We start from the raw sequence: 23188 nt of genomic DNA on the forward strand, positions 1-23188 counted from the left end.
TTGATGCCACCTAGTGTTTCTAGAGTTTAACGTCTTACAGCTTTCTGGTTCTGTTCTTTCCTAGAAAGACTAGGACTAGTCTTTTTCAGAGTAGAAACTAAAAGCTTTTTCAGAGTAGAAACTAAAGGAATAAGGTTTCTGTTATTTTCAACCCTGCTGACCTTGTTTCTTCAATCTGAGCCTTCATGTCTAGCACTATGTTCTCAAGGGCATCTTTTCTCTTGTCAAGCTTTGGCTCCTATTTTTTCCTAACTATCCTTTTAGAAGCTTCCCTTTTGCTCTGCCATGACTAGGGAGTTAGGGATGCTGAGAGGATTATGAGGTTGTAGCCATTGTCATTCCTGATCCTTCTGTATTGAGGATTGTGTTCAAGAGTCTTTTCTATCACTACCTCTGTTCTATATCATTTTAGACAAGGGGTGAACAGGAAAAGTAGCGCCTCTGGATTAGTCATAAGAGCTTAAAAAAAAAAACCTTGTAGCTCATCCTGCCCTGTACGACACAAGAAACTAGTGGAAATCTAGCCTATGTAGAGGAAGAGAAAGCAAAATGTAGGTGAGTTGGGCAATTCCAGTCTTAATATGGTCTCTATTCCATGTACAAGTGTCCAGCTCAGGAAACCTTTTTCCCCCCATATATCTTAACAGTAGAGGGTCTGATAAAATTGCTTCTCTTAGTAAAACAATAGGCAAAACTTCCAGGGTTTTAACTCTGAAAGGAAAGTCTTTTGAATAGATGAGGACAGACGGATCATGAGATGCTGTCTTTATCTTAGGGTTTTTCACTTTAATTTCTCCTCCTGCTATCATGCTGGTTCCCAGGAAATATATTTGCTCCCTTCTTAAAGCTAAAGCTCTTGCTTCCTTTTGGACAAAATTGGTTCCTTTTGTGCTGCCATTTACTTTATTGATTATATATATATGGGGGATTTTTGCCACCATCATGTTTCTATGCCGCCAGTCAATGCGTCTGTTCTTGCCTCCCTCCAGTCCATTTTCCATGTAGCAGCCAGCACGATTCTTTACATATACATTGGATATACTTTTAAAACCTTCAATGGTTTCTTCATGCACTTAAAATAGAATTCAAACTCCCTATTTAAGGGCCTCCATAGAAATGTGTGTTCTTACCTTGCCAATCTCATCTCTTCCCACTTCCTCCTGCCATCTCTGCCAACTATGCTTTCTATACCACAGCTTCATCGACCTTCTTTTGGTTTCTCACACAAGCCAAGCCTGCCTCTGTATCATCATAGATGCTGTTCTCTGTGCTGGAGTACCATTTTCCACACTCATCGTTCCTCAGAGAACTATGCTTAATCTTAATTTGGTTCCTCCTGACACTTTCTCTAATAGCATTCTGTTCTTTCATCTCGTTTATTGTGGTATATAATTGTATATTTTATGTCTTTTTTTAAAAAATGTCTTTTTTTCACCCACAAGTTTCTGTTGTCCATGAAAGCAAGACCTATGCATAGTTTGATTATCTGCTGTTTGCTCTGTACCTAGTCTGGTGCCTAATAACTGTACAGTATATATATCAGTTAGAAAAAATGAATGAAAAGTAATACACAAACCATAATTTACTTAACTGTTCCCCTACTGCTGGATACTAAGGTTGTTTTCAGTTTTGGATCATTCTTAATGGTGATGAACTAAATAATTTAAATGTAGAGATTTTATTTCCTTAGGTACCTTAGGTACTCAAAGGGTATGAATATTTTTAAGGCTCATTAAATTTATCTCCAAATCACTTATCAGAAAGGTTGTGTTGATTAGAATTTAAAATTATTCCTCTTTCTGTTTTCTTAGTTTTGATAATAGCAAGAGGAAAAGAGTTCAAATAATAAAGTTCACCTTTCCACTTCCATAAAAAGGATTTATTTAGTTACTTATGTGTGCCAAACATGAAATTATCCCACTTACTCCTTACGTGGCAGGTATTATTATCCCAATTTTACAGACACTTGGGCCTGAAGTTTTAAGTTCACACAACCCAGGCTGTCTTACCTCAAACCCTTTAGGCTTACACATATACCTCCTGGCACTAGCTAGTTTACATTTGCTTCAAAACTGCTGCAGATTCAGCATCACTTCATCCAAGTCCTTCTTCCTAACTGCTACATCCATATGAATGACTTTGCCCCACCAATCCTTGCTTCTTTACCACATGATGCTAGAGGTTAGGGTGCCATGCCCAAGAGAGGGCCTAACTCAGCTGACCCTTCAGTGTCCTTCTGTGTGAGTCACTCTGAGATGTGTCTGATTCTTTCATGGTGATTATTATGGGGATAAATTGCCCATCCTTTCAGTTATTGTCCTGCTTCTACTTAGAGGAGTGGTCCATTGTGGCAGGACCTTAAACACAAAGTAATCATATATAGGGCATCTTGTACTTACAGTGTCAAGAAGGCATTCTGCCCTCTGGGGATTCTTGGGTGTTAAACTCTAAAGAACTCGTCAAACTGTTTAGGGAAGAAGTATGTTCCCGGTGTTATACTGCAGGTATTCACTTGGGCCCATGTTCTTTCTTGCAAGAAAAGGTAGAAATTGGTCAGGGCTTGGTGCAGCAGTGTGCAAGTTTGATGTTTATCCTATTAATAATAACTCTTGTTATTTCTCTTAACTTTTCAGGCTCTCCCTGCTTGTCCTATCCAGGCCACCTGTGAAGCTGCCTCCAAAGAGGAAAACAAGGAGAAAAATCGATATGTAAACATCTTGCCTTGTGAGTGTTTATAGGGTTTCTTGGAATATATCCTGAAACTACACCTCTTGGCAGATTATCTGAGGATGGAGAGAATCTTGCCATCACAGGAGGGTTGGTAACAAGAGTAGTGTCAAACCTTTGGGCTGAAAGAGAGATTATGACTCCTCAGGTGACCCTATTTGCTCACAGGGTCAGTTGGGTGGTTGACTAGGTTTTTAGGGGGTAGGCCTGAAGTTTCTAGGAGGCTAGAGAAAGCAGTTTCCGTAGGACCAGACAGGAAGGGCTTATTGTTGCTGTGGGGTTCTTTTTTATAATGCGTGTTGCAAAGTAATTCCAACACAAAGTTCTCTTCATCACCATCCCATCTCCCCACCCCTGAGGTAACCACTTCTAGTCAATTGATCTATAGTCTGTCAGACATTTTTCTATATCTGTCTTCTCTAGAATGGGATATGCATAATCCAAAAGGGTGCAAGAGGAAAATGTTGGCACCTGTTTATATATTTATATTTGTTTTTAAAATACATCCTTTTAAAAAACAACTGTTTTCTTTTTGGGGGGGCGGGGGTGTCCTTTGTTAACGCTACTGGAATGCAATATACCAGAAACGGAATGGCTTTTAAAAAGAGAATGTATTAAGTTGCAAGTTTACAGTTCTATGGCTATAAAAATGTCCAAACTAAGGCACCCAGGGAAAGATACTTTGACTCAAGAAAGGCTGATGGGTCTGGAACACCTCTCAGCTAGGAAGGCACATGGTGACATTTGCTAGCTTTCTCTCCAATCCTCTCATTTCATAAGACTTCCCCGGGGGAGTTTTCCTTCTCCATCTCCAAAGGTTTTTGGCTGTGTAGGCTCTGAAGCTTTTTCCAAAATGGTTCCCTCTTAAAGGACTCCAGTAAGCAACCCCACCTTGAATGGTTGAGATACATCTCTGTGGAAAACATCTAATCAAAAGTTCCCACCCAGGGGGTAACATTTCCATAGGAAAAATTTAATTAAAAAGATACCACTCAACAATATTGAATGAGGATTAAAGAACAGGGCTTTTCAAGGGTGCACAACAGTTTCAAACCAGCACATGACTGTACATAATATATTAGTACATATGCATTATTTACCAATAAAAATACATATATCAAAGGTACTGCTCAAATTTTTTATTGATGAGGCAGGGCATAGGACCAAAACAGATTAGCGACCACTGTACTAGACAATTACATATACTTATGTCTTCTTACGCATGTTTATTTGTGTGGGTATGTATATGTGTGTGTATGTATATATTACTTTAAAGATATAATTGTTATACACTATTTTCCTGAAATAAAGAGGATATTTTGTAACATAGGTCATTACTGTAGCAATGCAGATATATGTAAGAACTTTCTACTTGATATTTTAAGAACAGTCACAGTTTTGACAGCTGATCAAATGGTATCTAAGTTAGTTTTTAATACTTAGAATTTAAGAACTTTGCTATCTGAATATGTAGATTTTTTCCTTGTTGCCTTAATTTTAAATTGGTTTATGAATCTTACTGCTCAAACACAGGCTTTACAATGATTATATGGATACTTTATTAAATTTGTCTAAGGTTAAGCTAACTAAGATATCCATTTTTGGTGGTTCTAAGTGTATTGTTTGTCTTCTTAAGTAAAAAAAAAGAAAAAAAAAATCATGGGAAACATTTAAGAGGAAAAGGAAACTTCAGTAGTGCCAGGACCCACAGAAACAACCAAAGTCAATGATAAAAACAAATGGAAATATTGTATGAAATTGGTAGTTTAGTGGACCAGAAAACATCATTTTTGCATTAGGACTTCTTAAAGATTCTGAGTAGGAAGCTGTTGTCCTATGGTGATTATACATGTTTCAAAATACTTTTTATTGATATGTACCAATTAGTTTAGAAACCATGTTAATAAATTAATAAAACAAAACAGATTTAAAAAAAGATAATTATTATGCAGTAACATTGCTCTGTGACTTTTTTAACATAACAATATATTGGAAATCCATCTGTGAATTAAAAAAAAATTCACTTTCCTTTTTATCAGCTTCATATTGTGGATCTGTCTTAACTAGCCTCCTAATAATACTTGAGGTGATTCTAAACTTTTGCTGTTATAAATAGGGTTGCATGACATCTTTATAGATATGTGTGTATTTATGCACAAATGCATAGATGTCTCAGGTGACCCTGTTGCATTGGGAACAGTGAAAAATAAAATCAGATTGTATTGAAATATTAATTGTTGCCCTTTTTTTGTAGATGACCACTCTAGAGTTCACCTGACACCAGTTGAAGGTGTTCCAGATTCTGATTACATCAACGCTTCCTTTATCAATGTAAGAAACTCGAGCTTTTCTTATTATTCTCTTGAATGACCATTGGCTACCATCTAATGGCTCCTTCCCAACTGTGGTTAGGAGGAACATTTGTCATTTTAAATTTTCCCTGAGGAAACTGATTTTTTTAAGTAACTGAAAAAAAAATTTAGTATGTCCAATAGTGTAAAATGTATTCTTATTTACCGTGTCATCACTACCAAAGGTTTACATTCAGAAACCTGAGTTGAAGTTTGTGTTTCTCTGTAAAAGTTAATGAATCCTTTTTTTAAAAATATTTTTATTGAGATATCTTCACATACCATACAGTCCATCCAAAGTATTCATAGTAGAGTATATATAGTGGAGTTTTAGAATAGCTTCTGAGGCTTATAAGAAAGGATACAGAAAAAGGAAAATAAAAGACATGTCTAGCTACACTGAGAGCCTACCTAGGATGTGAAAGCTTCAACGCTAGGGACCTTGGGTTGTGTAATTTTCTCCAGCTGTACCCTGGGATTAGTGATGTGCAGAGAACACGTATTCAGACAAAGAAGGCTAGGGAATGTCAGTGTCAGTTTCAAGTGATTGGTCAAGAGCTTCAGGTTCAGTCGAGAAAGAAAGTAATGTTAGGAATGAACTAAAGTAGTAGGGAAAAAAGGTAGGATCTTGGGAAAATGAAAGAGTAGGCTTGGGAAAAGAAACAGAGAAAGATGGAAGAATAGAAGATTGTGGCCAAAAGGCTATCATTTGGACTTCAGAAATGGAGCAGCCTGGGTATCCTCACTAGAATGTATTTGCTGATGTGCTTGTATATATGTTTAACAGTGATGGTCACATGTTGATAGTTGGAAGGAATGGAACTCTGATTAGAGAAATGATTGGTATGGGAGATACGAAAAATGCAAAAATGTTGGTAATAAGCTAGGATTCCTCGGACATATCAAGGATCATGATGAAGAGGTTGGGAGGACCAAATTGGTATAATATTATACAGAAGAGCACAGCAGTATCAGTTAGGGTGCTTCCAGTACAAGAAAGAAAAAACTCAGTTGATCTAGGCAGGAACATTTATTTATATCATATAATACAAAGGCAAATGTAGGCCAGTTCTAGGGTTAGCTATTTCCATGTGTCATTAACATCATTATGAACCCAGTATTTCCATCATGGTTTTGATGCAGGGCAGAAAAGGAAGGCCTTAGTTAGTAACCAGCAGCATCTGTCAACATAACCAATCTTGATTCGTTCCCTCATTAAAGGTGAAGATACAAATTAGTTGGATGTTAAGTCTGGCTAGCAGGTAACGTGGTACTCATGGGCAAGCAGGAGGAAACAAGGCTTCTCCCTTGGCTGTCAGTTAAAAACAGGGCATTCCACAATGTCTTGATGGCTATTGAAGAGTTATTAATAGATGGAATGAAAGTTTAGATATAGAGAGTTAGATTGAGAGTGCTTATGAACTCATTGAAGTTAAAAAAGCAGAAAGAAGCCTGTTCTTAACCATGAATAGGAGATTGAAGATTTAGATTTATTGAACTCAGTCCTCATTTTTTGAGCACCTGCCATTTACTAAGCACTGTGGATAAGGCCAAAGGTTACAGAGATAAGACATAGTCCCTGATATGACACATAGGTAGATTGTTTCATGTATGATGCTATGTGTTATAAAAGAAGTATTGTCAGGTTTTGTGGGGCACAGAGAAAAAACATTCACCCCAATTTGGTCATCCAAGAGTACTCAATATTGAAGGGTTATTCAGAAGAAGAAAGATGAACAGAAACTTCAAAGCAAAAAGAAAAGCACAAGCAAAGTCACGGAGATGGGAAAGGTTCAAAATGGTGAGTGGTGGAGATGAAGCTCAGGAGATTGATAGGGACTTGGTCTCAGAAGGCATTCAATGTCAAGTGTGTCCATTGGAGTTATTAGCAGACAACAGAGTCCAGTTTTTCATCCACTCTTTTAAGCAAGAAGAGGTTCATTAAAAGACATTGGGCCATGTTTATATATAAGAACTCTGTACTTTCTTTGCAGTTTTTGTATCAATTTAACATTGCTCTTTTAAAAAAAGCTTATTGGAAGAAAACAAAGAAACACAAAAAGACACTGGGTAGCTTACAAAATCTGTGGGAGGGCCAATAAACCAAGGTCAGGTGCCCATCCAATAGCAGAGCTACCAGAGGCATGCCCAAAAACCCCATGTGACTGTCATAGTGAAACCTCTGCACAGGTGCTGCTGAAGAACCAGATACTTTCGTTGTGCTTGTTCAAATACCAGACCTTCCTAGCATAATCACCATCTTGCATTGCTCACTTCTTCCTCTAGTCATGTGTTGGAGTTTCTGGTAGGAAGAACTTAGGTCATATGCAGAACTGAACTGCAAGGAGAATCCAGGGAATTTAGCTGTTAGTTTCCGTGTCTCATAGTAAGAAAGTCAAGCTAGAAGAGGATGCTGAATGAACAACTTCTAGCATCTGCCAATTTTTAGTTCAGTTGTCAGGTTTTCAGAGGCTACTTATTTGATGTGTGGCATCCTCAGGTTCCTTTGCTTCTTGTCTCTCACTGCCTATAATGGAGAACCCTGTTGTCAAACACTGGGAACAGATCCACCATACCTGCAGGCTGTACCCAGAAAGGTAGTGCACCTGGGTAAAGCATCATCAAGAAAAGAACCCAAGACTCAGATCTGCACTCCCTGTCCATTCTGGTCTGGGAGGCCTGAGGCATGTTGCAGACACTGTGCCCAGGACAAAGGCATGGACATCAGGAGTGATGGTGCCGTACCTGGTGCGCAGGTGGCCTGTGTGGAACTTTGGGGCCTCTCCTGGATAGTGGTGAAAGGGCCCTTGCATAACCCTGGTGCAGTTGGTGGGTGCTCTGGGATCCATGGAGCAAAAGAGACCTGCCAGCATGCCCAGGGGCTGGGGGGTAGGGGTGGCCATGGACCCCGCCCGCAGAGCCTACTCCTCCCCTGCCAGGTACCACCAGGTGCTGCTGACCCAGGAGCCCTATTCCATGAGGCAGCTGCCTTTCTCTGTGGTATCCGAGGAGGGCCTGGCTACCTTTGAGCAAATCATCCCTGGCAGGGTCATCCTGGACCCCGAGAAACTGGAGGGGGCAAATGTGGACTAGCTGCACATGGTGCAAGGAGTCGAGCCTAGGTCTTCTGCACAGTGCGTGGGCATTCTGCCACTGAAGTACCAGTGCACCCCTGCCTAGCTTCTAATAGATCTTCGAGTTGACCTGTACCCCCTACATGAGATCTACACCTTGATTTGGCAGGAAATAACTGACAAAGTGTAAAAGGAACCCTTAAATGAAAACCAAGTAAATACAAAACTTTAGATGAGTGAAGGAAATCAACTTGAAAAATAAACATATCAAGATAATTAAGTGCCCCGAACACAACAGAAAATCACAAAGCATGTGAAGATCCAAGCAGAAATGGCCCAACCAAATGACCAATCAAAATTCCAGAGAGGACACAGAATTTGGAACTACTCAAGGATATTTATAAGGAAATAAAGGATATCAGGAAGATACTAGAGAGCATAAAGAAGAATTCAAAAGATTAAATAGAAAATGGCACATCTCACAGAAATGAAAGATACAGTAGACCAAATCAGAAATATACTAGAGACACATGATACAGATTCAAAGAAGCAGAAGGAAAAATAAGTGAGCTAGAAGACAGAACAGTTGAACTAGAGCACGCAAAAGAACAAATAGCAAAAAAGATAGAAAAATGCAATTGGATCTTAGGGAAATGATGGAAAGCAAGAGGCATATAAATATACAAATCATTGGTGTCCAAAAAGAGTAAAGGGCTAGGAAAGTTTTTTGAAGATTTAATCATGGAAAACTTCCCACTTCTTATAAAAGACATAAATATGTAAATCCGAGAGGCCCAGTGAACTCCAAATAGAATAAATCTGAATAGGCCTACTCCAAGACATGTATTGATCAAGCTATCAGGTGTTGAAAAGAAATAAAGTCATGAAAGCAGCACAAGAAAAGCAATCTACTACATACAACAGAAAACATGTAAGACTGACTTTGGACTTATGAGCTATTCAGTGGGTACCAAGAAGGCAAGAAGGCAGTGATATGATATATTTAAGATCCTGACTGAGAAAGCCTTTCAGGCAAGAAGTCCTTATCCAGCCAAGTTCTCCTTCAAAACTGAGGGAGAGAGAAAATCTTCAAAGACAAACAAAGATTGAGAGAAATAGTCAACAGGAGACCCGCCCTACAAGAATAGTAAAGAGAGTCCTGTCAGCTGGAAAAAAATGCAGGATAGGGAGGTCTGTAGGATGGCAGAGAATTGAAGAATAAGAGTAATGGTAATTTACAGGATAAAAAAGAGAGAAGGAAAAGAATATGTAGATCTGACTAATAGAAACTAAAGGATAAGATGGTAGAGTCAAGAGCTGCTTTTACAGTAATAACTTTGAACATTAATGGACTAAACTCACCAATTAAAAGATAGAGACTGGCAGAATGGATAAAAAATATAATCCATCTGTATGCTGCTTACAAGAGATGCATCTTAGATCCAAGGACACAGATTGAAAGTGAAAGGATGGAAAAAGAGCTTCTATACAAGCTGTAACTAAAAGAAAGTAGGAGTAGCTCCATTGGTATCAGACAAAATAGGCTTTAAATGTAAACTGTCCCCAACACCAAAAAAGAAGAAAAAGAAAAGAACCCTTTTTCCTTCCTATTGTAGGCCCAGCTTCATCCCTGGGACTAACAGATATGCTTCTGCCTTAGAGGATTGTTATATATATTAACTCTAAAACTTACATTATCAGCTGCTAATAAACTAAACGAGACATGGTCTGTTCTAAGAGTTGATATTTGTACATTATACCAGTATTCATGAGTAATTCACTTTGAGAAGACCACTTAAATCATTTGAGTTTTATAGTCTTTGATTCCTGCCATCCAAAGCTAATCTCTTAGCAATTTCTAGAATGGAAACCCTTGTCAATTGTCTAATCCTTCTCATAGGGAGACTTTGTTAATTGGTTAGGTGTCGGACTCCAAAATTTCATTCCTATCTGTATTTGGTTGTCATCTTCTTTTTCTTCCCCACAGGGCTACCAAGAAAAAAACAAATTCATTGCTGCACAAGGTAAAGTGATGACAGCTCTTTACTCTTGGTTTCAACCCTGAGCCCATAATGATTTTGAGTTTTTCTTTCAAATGCTAATAAGTAGATTAATCAGAATGCTTTTCTGTAATTATTACTACCTGAAAGAAATGTAATCTGCCTTCCAAGTTTACAGCTAAGGGCCTTCGTCATTATGATTTAGTATCCAGGATATATATGATATATATCCTTTTGTATATTTGTATAAAAAAAAAACTGGAGAAGCTTCATATACTATACCCATGCATACACAAAACATAGTTTAGTGAGGTGTTCTGTCCTTGGGGTAGTTGGAATTCCTAAGTTGTAGCCAGGCTGCTCAAAGTTCAAACTTAGAGTCAGTCTCTAGAGAGGCTTGCACCCCTCACAGGGTTTCCAGCTGATTCTTCTTTTCCTTCAACTCATGGGCCTGAGCTTCACTCTTATTTGCAGGTAAGTAGTCTAGAAGCCCTTAGAATAGGAACCCAGTGTCATGGTCCTGCACATGTTCTGCAGACATTTCTGTAGCTTGCTACTCTAACAACTTTCCCTACCCTTGAGACACCAGCAAAATTACCTTGATTTTTATAGTAATTAAAGGGAACTAATATAATCCAGAATAGCAATATTTCTAGAGTACTTATATTTGTTTTCTTGAAATTTTAAAAGTTTAAAAGTAGTAATTACATGTGTATTTTGTGATGTTCCTGGTCTGTATCTTGAAATTCTTTCCCCTTTCCTAATTTAGTTGATGAAAATGTCTTAGATATTGAACTTGTTTAAATAGTAAATGATTTTGTTAAAGGCACAATTAATCACATTAGTTGTACTTTGAAGACAGACTTAAAAAAATAAACCAAAAAAAGGTAATTAATGAAGTTAACCAGTTTAACTGCATTATCAAGGCCATTCTTGATGGCATTATTTTTTTAAAAAGAGATAAATGATGTTATTGTAGTCCATCAAAGCCCATTTCATTCAGTCTTTCAAAAAGTATTCATTGACCACCTTCTATGTGCTAGGCACTCACCTAATTGGTGGGGATATGTAGGGCAATAAAATAGGATATGATCCCTGACATTTTGGAGCTATTCGTTGTTTATAGCAAGTAAATATAGTAACATAAATTTTGGTAAGTGGCTATGCTGTTCATTATAGTAGCTACAATCACATGTGGCTATTTAAAATTTAAATTTTTATTACTTAAAATTAAATAAAATTTAAAATTAAGTCCTCAGTCATACTAACTACATTTCATCTGTGGTTATAGGCTACCATATTAATGTAGTTGTAAAACGTTTTCATCATTGTAGAAAGTTCTTTTTACAGTGCCCTGATGGAGAATAAAATAAGATGGTCAGGGAAGGCCTCACACCCTCTTCACCCTTGCAGTCTCCCAACGGGGTCTTTCCATTGAGACTCCAGCTTTCTCTTCCTCTGTTTCACTGGGTCAGTTCAGGTCCATCCTCCAAGGTCCTGTTCAGATACACCTGCCTTCTCAGTGAAGATTTTGGCACCATCAGCCATGTGCAGTCTCTTAATCTCTATTTATCCTGGGCCTTCTTGACAGAAAAATATTTGTTGAATTAAGATTTCCTATGACTTCCTGATAGTCCTTTTCTCAGAATCTCTTGAACCTGTCCAAAGTACTTCATTATTTCTTGACAATCAGTTCTCTTGATTTTCTCATTTCTCTAAATGTTCCTACTCTGACTTTTATTTCTCCTTCTGTCCCTTAAATACAGTTTCTCCCTAAATTTATGGATGACCACTTCTTTGAAACTCTATATGTCACTTTCATGGCTCCATGTTCTCAGAGTTCTTCTCCCGTCTCTCCATCCATTCCTCTTTAGTCTCCTTCCTAGTCTATCTAACTTGAATAATACTGAGGATCCCCAGCATTCTGGGTTTGGCCCCTTGTTTTCTTCTCCCCCTCTATTCTTTTTTAGACCTTCCTCTATACCCACCTCTGTTCCACTAGCTGCTGTATCTCTTGAGCTCCTGAACCACATTTTCTAATGAATTTTGTACAACTTCACCTAGATACCCCCAGACTCCTTAGATTCAGCATGTTGGAAACTAAAACATGACTCTTCATTAATTCCTTAACAGTTTTTCCTCCTGTTTTCTCTAATTGTCACAATGACTGGAATTTAATCCACCTAATCAACCAAGCCAAATTTGTGATCATCCTGCTCTTCTACTCATCCCTCACTCTACATATGACTAGTTCTCTTGTTTCTGTCTCTAAAGTTTATCTTCTGTGCCACACTGCCTTACTCCCATCTTTTCTTCCAGGTCTGTTACAATAATCCAGACTCCAGCCTTGCTCCTTGCATTCCTACCACCAAATTGGCCTTTCTCAATGTAAAACCGTTGTCAGGGCTCTAGTGAAAATCTTACAATGATATTCCATTCTCTGTAAGACAAGGCTTCCTTGACCTGTCCTCCACCTCTTTAGATTCTGGTCCCTTACTTGTCTTTCCCAGTAAGTCCCCATCTTGGGACTTCCCAAATAGTCCCATCTTCTTTTTGTCCTACTTTTTTTTTTTTAATTATTTATTTTTTAATGATATATTATATATTCACATACCATGTAATCATCCAGATATTTGCTCTACTTTTTTTAAAGGACTTCATCAAATTTCTCTTCCAATCTTCTGTTGCTGGTTTTATGTTGATTATCATATTTTTAATTTCAAAAAGCTTTCTCGTTTTTTATTATTTTTCTCATTACATCCTTTCTTGTTTCCATGGACTTGATGAATGAATATATGGGTGAATTTTATATATTTATTGAATTTTAAAATTTTTATTCTACTCCCTCTATTATATCTAATTTCCTTTTTTATGTTGATTTTGGTCTCTGTCTTTCATTAAAAGCTTTCTAAAAAGTCTAGAAATCCTTGGCCTTCTTATTAAAGTATTAATACTGTACCAATTCATATAAAATGTAACAATATAGGTCCATTTCTCCCCCTTCTGACCTTTATATTGTAGTTTTCATATATATTCCATCTACATTCATTATACAATTAAACTTCATGATACAATGATATAGTTTAAGCCATCAATTAGAAAGAAAAGTCTTTTACCATTTACCATTTTCTTGCTTTCTGAAGATCTGAGTTTCCATCTATTATTGCCTTTCATCCTGAAGACCTTCCTTTAGTATTGTCTCTCTCTTTTTTTTTTTTCTTTAAGTTGGGCAGGCACCGGGTTTAGCGTTAACTATATTGTAGATCTGCTGACAACAAATTGTCTTCATTTTCTTTTATTTAAAATGTCTTTATTGAAGAATCTTTTCACTGAATATAGGATTATGGGGTTACACATTTGTTTATTTTTTGTTTTCTTTCACTACTTTAAAGGTGTTCTACTGACTTCTGACCTCCATTTTCTCCTGATAAGAATGTCATTAACTCATTTTTATTCTATGTAGTATATCAGTTTCCTCTGGCTGCTTTAAGTTTTATCTTTATTTTTTATTTTCACCAGTTTGACTGTGTTGTACCTAGATACTGTATTTATCATGCTTGGGAATCACTGAGGTTCTTGAAATTGTACATTTAACTTATATGCCAAATCTGGGGGAATTCTGGCAACTATTTCTTCAAACATTTTGTCTGCCCAATCTTTTTCTCCTCTCTCTTCGGGATTTCATTTACATGTATGTTAGATCTTTTGATCTAGACCTGCAGTCTTTGGGACTCTGTTCATTTTCTATCTTCTCTCTGTTCTTCAAATTGAATACCTTTTATTTTCTGTCTTCAAGTTCACTGATTCTTTTGTCATCTTCAAATTGCTATTAAGCCCATCCAGTGATTTTTGTTATTTCAGATGTTGTGTTTTCCAGTTTAGAAATTGCCATTTTTTAAAATAGTTTTTGTTTCTTGGATGAGATTTCCTATCTTTTCATTCTCCTTGAACATGCCTTTTAAAAATTCATTTTCTGACTTCCTGGAAGATGGCGGCTTAGTAAGACGCGCGGATCTTAGTTTCTTCTCCAGGACACCTACTAGGGGAGTAGAAACGATACAGAAAGCGCCCAAAGCCACAACAGAGATAAAAAAGACAGCGTACCCCATCCTGGAACGGCTGGCTGGCTGAGAGAAGCAGCTCGGGTGAGATCGCCGAGGCGCGCGGTTCTTACCGGGCGGGGTGGCAAGCGGCCGGAGTTACTCCCTTCCCCCTTCCCGGGCCGGCTGGGAGAATTGAAGAGGCGGTCCCCTGAAACAAAGACGGCTGGCGCCCACACCAAGCGCAGCCCCCGGACCAACTGAGAGAATTGGATCGGAAACCCCCAGGCCGCGGAGAACGGTGACGGGTGGGGGAGGCCCCTTCCAAACCCGTGACTCCCGGGGAACGTGCACTCTCTCGGGCGGGCCGCTGCCGCTGGCGCCCTCCCGCCACGCTTGTTGCCCAGGGCCGACTAGGAAATTCGGACAGGCTCTTTCCCTGGCTGCGGCGACCAGCAACCCTCCCTGCGTTCGGACCGCGGGCCGGCTCAAGCCGCTTCGGCTAGCGAACCCCCAGGACGGCAAGAGTTTTCCAAAGTTTAAGGTCCCACAGCACCTTTTACTGGTGGGACCCGCAGACAAACGTGTGCCACGAGCGCCACCTACTGGGCAGGATAAGAAAAACAGAACCCAGAGATTTCACAGAAAAATATTACAACCTTGCTGGGTCCAACACCAAGAGAAATCTGAATAAATGCCCAGACGCCAGCAGCAGAAGATAACTGTCCACGCTCAAAAGATTGAGAATATGGCTCAGTCAAAGGAACAAACCAATAGCTCAAATGAGACACAAGAGCTGAGACAACTAATGCTGAATATACGAACAGAAATGGAAAACCTCTTCAAAAATGAAATCGATAAATTGAGGGAGGACATGAAGAGGACATGGGCTGAACATAAAGAAGAAATAGAAAAACTGAAAAAACAAATCGCAGAACTTATGGAAGTGAAGGATAAAGTAGCAAACATAGAAAAAATAATGGATAGCTACAATGATAGATTTAAAGAGACAGAAGATAGAATTAGTGATTTGGAGGATGGAACATCTGAATTCCAAAAAGAAACAGAAACTATAGGGAAAAGAATGGAAATATTTGAACAGGGTATCAGGGAACTCAAGGACAATATGAAGCGCACAAATATACGTGTTGTGGGTGTCCCAGAAGGAGAAGAGAAGGGAAAAGGAGGAGAAAAACTAATGGAAGAAATTATCACTGAAAATTTCCCAACTCTTATGAAAGACCTAAAATTACAGATCCAAGAAGTGCAGCGCACCCCAAAGAGATTAGACCCAAATAGGCGTTCTCCAAGACACTTACTAGTTAGAATGTCAGAGGTCAAAGAGAAAGAGAAGATCTTGAAAGCAGCAAGAGAAAAACAATCCATTACATACAAGGGAAACCCAATAAGACTTTGTGTAGATTTCTCAGCAGAAACCATGGAAGCTAGAAGACAGTGGGATGATATATTTAAAATACTAAAAGAGAAAAACTGCCAACCAAGACTCCTATATCCAGCAAAATTATCCTTCAAAAATGAGGGAGAAATTAAAACATTCTCAGACAAAAAGTCACTGAAAGAATTTGTGACCAAGAGACCAGCTCTGCAAGAAATACTAAAGGGAGCACTAGAGTCAGATACAAAAAGACAGAAGAGAGAGATATGGAAAAGAGTGTAGAAAGAAGGAAAATCAGATATGATGTATATAATACAAAAGGCAAAATGTTAGAGGAAAATATTATCCAAACAGTAATAACACTGAATGTCAATGGACTGAATTCCCCAATCAAAAGACATAGATTGGCAGAATGGATTAAAAAACAGGATCCTTCTATATGCTGTCTACAGGAAACACATCTTAGACCCAAAGATAAACATAGGTTGAAAGTGAAAGGTTGGGAAAAGATATTTCATGCAAATAACAACCAGAAAAGAGCAGGAGTGGCTATACTAATATCCAACAAATTAGACTTCAAATGTAAAACAGTTAAAAGAGACAAAGAAGGACACTATATACTAATAAAAGGAACAATTAAACAAGAAGACATAACAATCATAAATATTTACGCACCGAATCAGAATGCCCCAAAATACGTGAGGAATATACTGCAAACACTGAAAAGGGAAATAGACTCATATACCATAATAGTTGGAGACTTCAACTCACCACTCTCATCAAGGGACAGAACATCTAGACAGAGGATCAACAAAGAAATAGAGAATCTGAATATTACTATAAATGAACTAGACTTAATAGACATTTATAGGACATTACATCCCACAACAGCAGGATACACCTTTTTCTCAAGTGCTCATGGATCATTCTCAAAGATAGACCATATGCTGGGTCACAAAGCAAGTCTTAACAAATTTAAAAAGATTGAAATCTTACACAACACTTTCTCGGACCATAAAGGAATGATGTTGGAAATCAATAATAGGCAGAGTGCCAGAAAATTCACAAATACGTGGAGGCTCAACAACACACTCCTAAACAACGACTGGGTCAAAGAAGAAATTGCAAGAGAAATTAGTAAATACCTCGAGGCGAATGAAAATGAAAACACAACATATCAAAACTTATGGGACGCAGCAAAGGCAGTGCTAAGAGGGAAATTTATTGCTCTAAATGCCTATATCAGAAAAGAAGAAAAGGCAAAAATTCAGGAATTAACTATCCATTTGGAAGAACTGGAGAAAGAACAGCAAGCTAACCCCAAAGCAAGCAAAAGGAAAGAAATAACAAAGATTAGAGCACAAATAAATGAAATTGAAAACATGAAAACAATAGAGAAAATCAATAAGGCCAGAAGTTGGTTCTATGAGAAAATCAATAAGATTGATGGGCCCTTAGCAAGATTGACAAAAAGAAGAAGAGAGAGGATGCAAATAAATAAGATCAGAAATGGAAGAGAAGACATAACTACTGACCTCACAGAAATAAAGGAGGTAATAACAGGATACTATGAACAACTTTACGCTAATAAATACAACAATTTAGAGGAAATGGACGGGTTCCTGGAAAGACATGAACAACCAACTTTGACTCAAGAAGACATAGATGACCTCAACAAACCAATCACAAGTAAAGAAATTGAATTAGTCATTCAAAAGCTTCCTAAAAAGAAAAGTCCAGGACCAGATGGCTTCACATGTGAATTCTACCAAACGTTCCAGAAAGAATTAGTACCAATTCTCTTCAAACTCTTCAAAAAAATCGAAGTGGAGGGAAAACTACCTAATTCATTCTATGAAGCCAACATCACCCTCATACCAAAACCAGGCAAAGATATTACAAAAAAAGAAAACTACAGACCAATCTCTCTAATGAATACAGATGCAAAAATCCTCAATAAAATTCTAGCAAATCGTATCCAACAACACATTAAAAGAATTATACATCATGACCAAGTAGGATTCATCCCAGGTATGCAAGGATGGTTCAACATAAGAAAATCAATTAATGTAATACACCATATCAACAAATCAAAGCAGAAAAATCACATGATCATCTCAATTGATGCAGAGAAGGCATTCGACAAGATTCAACATCCTTTCCTGTTGAAAACACTTCAAAAGATAGGAATACAAGGGAACTTCCTTAAAATGATAGAGGGAATATATGAAAAACCCACAGCTAATATCATCCTCAATGGGGAAAAATTGAAAACTTTCCCCCTAAGATCAGGAACAAGACAAGGATGTCCACTATCACCACTATTATTCAACATTGTGTTGGAGGTTCTAGCCAGAGCAATTAGACAAGAAAAAGAAATACAAGGCATCAAAATTGGAAAGGAAGAAGTAAAACTATCACTGTTTGCAGACGATATGATACTATACGTCGAAAACCCGGAAAAATCCACAACAAAACTACTAGAGCTAATAAATGAGTACAGCAAAGTAGCAGGTTACAAGATCAACATTCAAAAATCTGTAGCATTTCTATACACTAGTAATGAACAAGCTGAGGGGGAAATCAAGAAACGAATCCCATTTACAATTGCAACTAAAAGAATGAAATACCTAGGAATAAATTTAACTAAAGAGACAAAAAACCTATATAAAGAAAACTACAAAAAACTGCTAAAAGAAATCACAGAAGACCTAAATAGATGAAAGGGCATACCGTGTTCATGGATTGGAAGACTAAATATAGTTAAGATGTCAATCCTACCTAAATTGATTTACAGATTCAATGCAATACCAATCAAAATCCCAACAACTTATTTTTCAGAAATAGAAAAACCAATAAGCAAATTTATCTGGAAGGGCAGGGTGCCCCGAATTGCTAAAAACATCTTGAGGAAAAAAAACGAAGCTGGAGGTCTCGCGCTGCCTGACTTTAAGGCATATTATGAAGCCACAGTGGTCAAAACAGCATGGTATTGGCATAAAGATAGATATATCGACCAATGGAATCGAATAGAGTGCTCAGATATAGACCCTCTCATCTATGGACATTTGATCTTTGATAAGGCAGTCAAGCCAACTCACCTGGGACAGAGCAGTCTCTTCAATAAATGGTGCCTAGAGAACTGGATATCCATATGCAAAAGAATGAAAGAAGACCCATCTCTCACACCCTATACAAAAGTTAACTCAAAATGGATCAAAGATCTAAACATTAGGTCTAAGACCATAAAACAGTTAGAGGAAAATGTTGGGAGATATCTTATGGATCTTACAACTGGAGGCGGTTTTATGGACCTTAAACCTAAAGCAAGAGCACTGAAGAAGGAAATAAATAAATGGGAACTCCTCAAAATTAAACACTTTTGTGCATCAAAGAACTTCATCAAGAAAGTAGAAAGACAGCCTTCACAATGGGAGACAATATTTGGAAATGATATATCAGATAAAGGTCTAGTATCCAGAATTTATAAAGAGATTGTTCATCTCAACAACAAAAAGACAGCCAACCCAATTACAAAATGGGAAAAAGACTTGAACAGACACCTCTCAGAAGAGGAAATACAGATGGCCAAGAGGCACATGAAGAGATGCTCAATGTCCCTGGCCATTAGAGAAATGCAAATCAAAACCACAATGAGATATCATCTCACACCCACCAGAATGGCCATTATCAACAAAACAGATAATGACAAGTGCTGGAGAGGATGCGGAGAAAGAGGCACACTTATCCACTGTTGGTGGGAATGTCAAAGGGTGCAACCACTGTGGAAGGCAGTTTGGCGGTTCCTCAAAAAGCTGAATATAGAATTGCCATACGACCCAGCAATACCATTGCTAGGTATCTACTCAAAGGACTTACGGGCAAAGACACAAACGGACATTTGCACACCAATGTTTATAGCAGCATTATTTACAATTGCAAAGAGATGGAAACAGCCAAAATCTCCATCAACAGAAGAGTGGCTAAACAAACTGTGGTATATACATACGATGGAATATTATGCAGCTTTAAGACAAGATAAACTTATGAACCATGTAATAACATGGATGGACCTAGAGAATATTATGCTGAGTGAATCCAGCCAAAAACTAAAGGACAAATACTGTATGGTCCCACTGATGTGAACGGACATTCGAGAATAAACTTGAAATATGTCATTGGTAACAGAGTTCAGCAGGAGTTAGAAACAGGGTAAGACAATGGGTAATTGAAGCTGAAGGGATACAGACTGTGCAACAGGACTAGATACAAAAACTAAAAAATGGACAGCACAATAATACCTAATTGTAAAGTAATCATGTTAAAACACTGAATGAAGCTGCATCTGAGCTATAGGTTTTTGTTTTGTTTTGTTTTGTTTTGTTTTGATTTTACTATTATTACTTTTATTTTTTTCTCTATATTAACATTCTATATCTTTTTCGGTTATGTTGCTAGTTCTTCTAAACCAATGCAAATGTACTAAGAAATGATGATCATGCATCTATGTGATGATGTTAAGAATTAATGATTGCATGTGTAGAATGGTATGATCTCTAAATGTTGGGTTAATTTCTTTTTTTCCGTTAATTAAAAAAAAAAAAGAGAGAGAAGGGATAATTGGAGATGAAGGGATACAGACTGTACAACGGGACTGGATATAAAAACTCAGAAATGGACAGCACAATACTACCCAATTGTAATGCAATTATGTTAAAACACTGAATGAAGCTGCATGTGAGGTATAGGTTTTTTGTTTTTGTTTTTTTTGTTTTTTTTCTTTCTATTATTGTTTTAATTCTTATTCTGTTGTCTTTTTATTTCTTTTTCTAAATCGATGCAAATGTACTAAGAAATGATGAATATGCAACTATGTGATGTTATTAAGAATTACTGATTGTACATGTAGATTGGAATGATTTCTAATTGTTTTGTTAATTCTTTTTTTAATTAATAATAAAAAAAAAAGATTAAAAAAAAAAATTCATTTTCTGGTGGTTCAATGGTAGAATGCTCACCTTCCATGTGGAAGACCTGGGTTCAATTCCTGGACCATGCACTCCCCCCCCAAAAAAACATTCCTTTTCTGCTAATTTCAATATTTGAGTCATCTTAGGGTTGGTCTCTATTTCTTGAATGTGGGTCGTGTTTTCCTAGTTATTCATACACTGAGTAATTTGGGATTGTATCATCTATGTTATGATTAATACATTGTAGAAATGGTAGATCCCGTTATGTTCTTCTAACAGTATTGGTATTTGTATTTTAGTTGACAGTTAACCAAACTGAGACTTCATACGGTCTACCCTGAGGCAGGCAGCAGATGCAATATCAATTCAATTCAGTCCCACAGATTCATTGTTTAGGAGTCAGATATTTGGACAGCATTAAAATGTAGATTTTGGACTTCCTCCCTTCTATCCTCCCTCCTGGCTCTCTCCATGGTCTCCTCCCTCACTTTCCAGCTCCTGTGAGTCCTTTGACCTCTGGCTCCTAATTCTTCAAGCTATTGAAACTGGGCGTTTATCCCAGTGTGTATAGACGGAGACTAACTGAGACACTTTGACTCAGGCTAAGTGTCAACCTCCATCCAGGATTTGCCTGCTTTTGAGTAATTAGTTTTTTATTTTTGTCAAGAGTTAATAGTAGTTATCTGCAAGAAGGTTGGTTCAATAGGAGTTTGCTAGATCATTACCAGAAGTAGAACCTCTCATATTTAAGTATGATACACTTAAAGCTTTTTGGAAACACCTGAGCAGGGATTTTCTATAGCTAGGCTTCCCTACTTGATGACCAAGTGAACCCTTGTAATTTGGGGGAGGATTCTCTTGGGCAGTCATTTTTTCTAGAAAAGAATCCTCCAATTTGCTGTCCAAATAGCTTCAACTACATTCTGAGTGTTCAAATGCCTGGGATTTTCATCATTCATATGCATGCTTTCACTCAATCTCCCATTTCCAGTGTGTCGCAAACTGCACCCCACACCAGTTATCTGTGTGTGGTGGTCTGAACCCTGAAACCTTTCCAATTCCGTTTTCTCCAGAGAATCAAGCATACGTTATCTATTGGAGTGAAGAAGGGAAGCTGGAGGTCTAGTTGTTCCTTTTTCAGTCTTTGTACCATGCCTCTTGCTTTCAGCCTCTCCTTTGGCTCCTGAACCTTTCCAAGCTTCGGTAGGTGATCTGTGTGCTTCTTGTTGACAGCTTCTGTCTGATGTCTTGCTTCCAAAACTGGGTTACATCTCCTTCCCACTGGTATTTCCTCTCCTATTTCCTTTATTCTTGTTGGTTTATACCTTTTTTATTCTTTTGTTGGCATTTTATCTAAGTTTTAGGAAGGAGTAAAAATAAAAACATTTGTTCAGTCTGCCATATTTAACCAGAACTCTCATTGTTTGTTTTCTGATTCTTCTGCTGAACCCTGAGTCCTTATATGTTATATGCTTATTTTTTATCCTCTATCCAGTATAGTCCTGATGTAGAAAAGATACTTACTAAATGATTGGATTATTTCAAATAAACAGATGAACGAATGAATGATAAACATCACCTAGGGATGCTTGGGGGATATCAGTTATCTCAATCTGCATGTCTAAGATTAATTTTTCATCGAGTTTATTAGAAAGCTCCAACCCCCTTCAGGGGGTCCAATTACACACATATTAGGACTCTTAAACTTTTAAGTGCCATAGCTTACTGATGCTCTTTTTACTGTATTTTTCAGTCTTTTTACTCTCTGTGTTCCTTTGGATAGTTTCTATTGCTGTGTCTTCAAGTTTACAAATCTTTTTTCTGAAGTTCTAATCCACTGTTTTATCCACCCAATGTATTTTTCATCTCAGATATTGTTTCATCTCTATAAGTTTGATGCAAGTATGTATGTGTGTGTCTTTCATGTCTCTCATTAACATGCACATACTTTCCTCTCCCTTCTTGATTGTATGGAATATATTAACTTTTTAAATGTCCTTATCTACTGTTTCTATGATCTGTGTCATTTCTGAGTCTGCTTTTCTATTGATTAATTTTTCTCTTCATTATGGGTCGTATTTTTCTGCTTCTTTGCATGCTTGGCAATTTTTATTGTATACCAGACATTGTGAATTTTAGTTTATTGGATATTGAATATTTTTTGTATTCCCATAAATGCTCTTGAGCTTTGTTCTGGGAAGGAGTTACTTGGAAGCAGTTTGATCCTTTTGAGACTTGCTTTTAAACTTTGTTAGGTGAGACCAGAGCAGCCTTTAATCAAGAGCTAATTTTGCTCCATTACTGAGGCAGTATTACCCTTCTAAGTATTCACCAAATGCTGTGTGATTTTCAAAGTTTTTCTGCTCTAGCTGGTGGAAACATGAAGAAGTCCCAGATTTGTGTGAGTTCTAGAGATTGTTCTACTTCTTTTGGTTGCTTTTACCCCCCTTGCCTCATGTATTTTAATCACAGGCAAACTCTGATAACTACTCAGTTGAAGATTCAAGGTGACCCTCTGCAGATCTCTCTGCATCTTTCTCTCCTCCATTATTCTGCTCTGTAACTTTAGCCACGTTGTCCTCCACTGTCACCCAACTTTGTCTCCTCAACTTCAGGAAACTATCAGGCTC

General features: G+C 37.6%; 1 protein-coding gene across 3 annotated transcripts in view; it reads left to right on the forward strand.

The window, feature by feature from the left end:
- Nucleotides 1-23188, forward strand: part of PTPRA (protein tyrosine phosphatase receptor type A) — a 253295-nt gene that overhangs the window by 210500 nt on the left and 19607 nt on the right. For all 3 annotated transcript variants that reach the window (XM_077112344.1, XM_077112345.1, XM_077112342.1), the window contains 3 exons: nt 2634-2724; nt 4982-5058; nt 10140-10176. In XM_077112344.1, coding sequence (XP_076968459.1) covers nt 2634-2724; nt 4982-5058; nt 10140-10176 — 205 coding nt within the window. The remainder of the gene's footprint in view (nt 1-2633; nt 2725-4981; nt 5059-10139; nt 10177-23188) is intronic.

The sequence above is a fragment of the Tamandua tetradactyla genome, chromosome 1, assembly GCF_023851605.1.
Source record: "Tamandua tetradactyla isolate mTamTet1 chromosome 1, mTamTet1.pri, whole genome shotgun sequence".
NCBI lineage: Eukaryota > Metazoa > Chordata > Mammalia > Pilosa > Myrmecophagidae > Tamandua > Tamandua tetradactyla.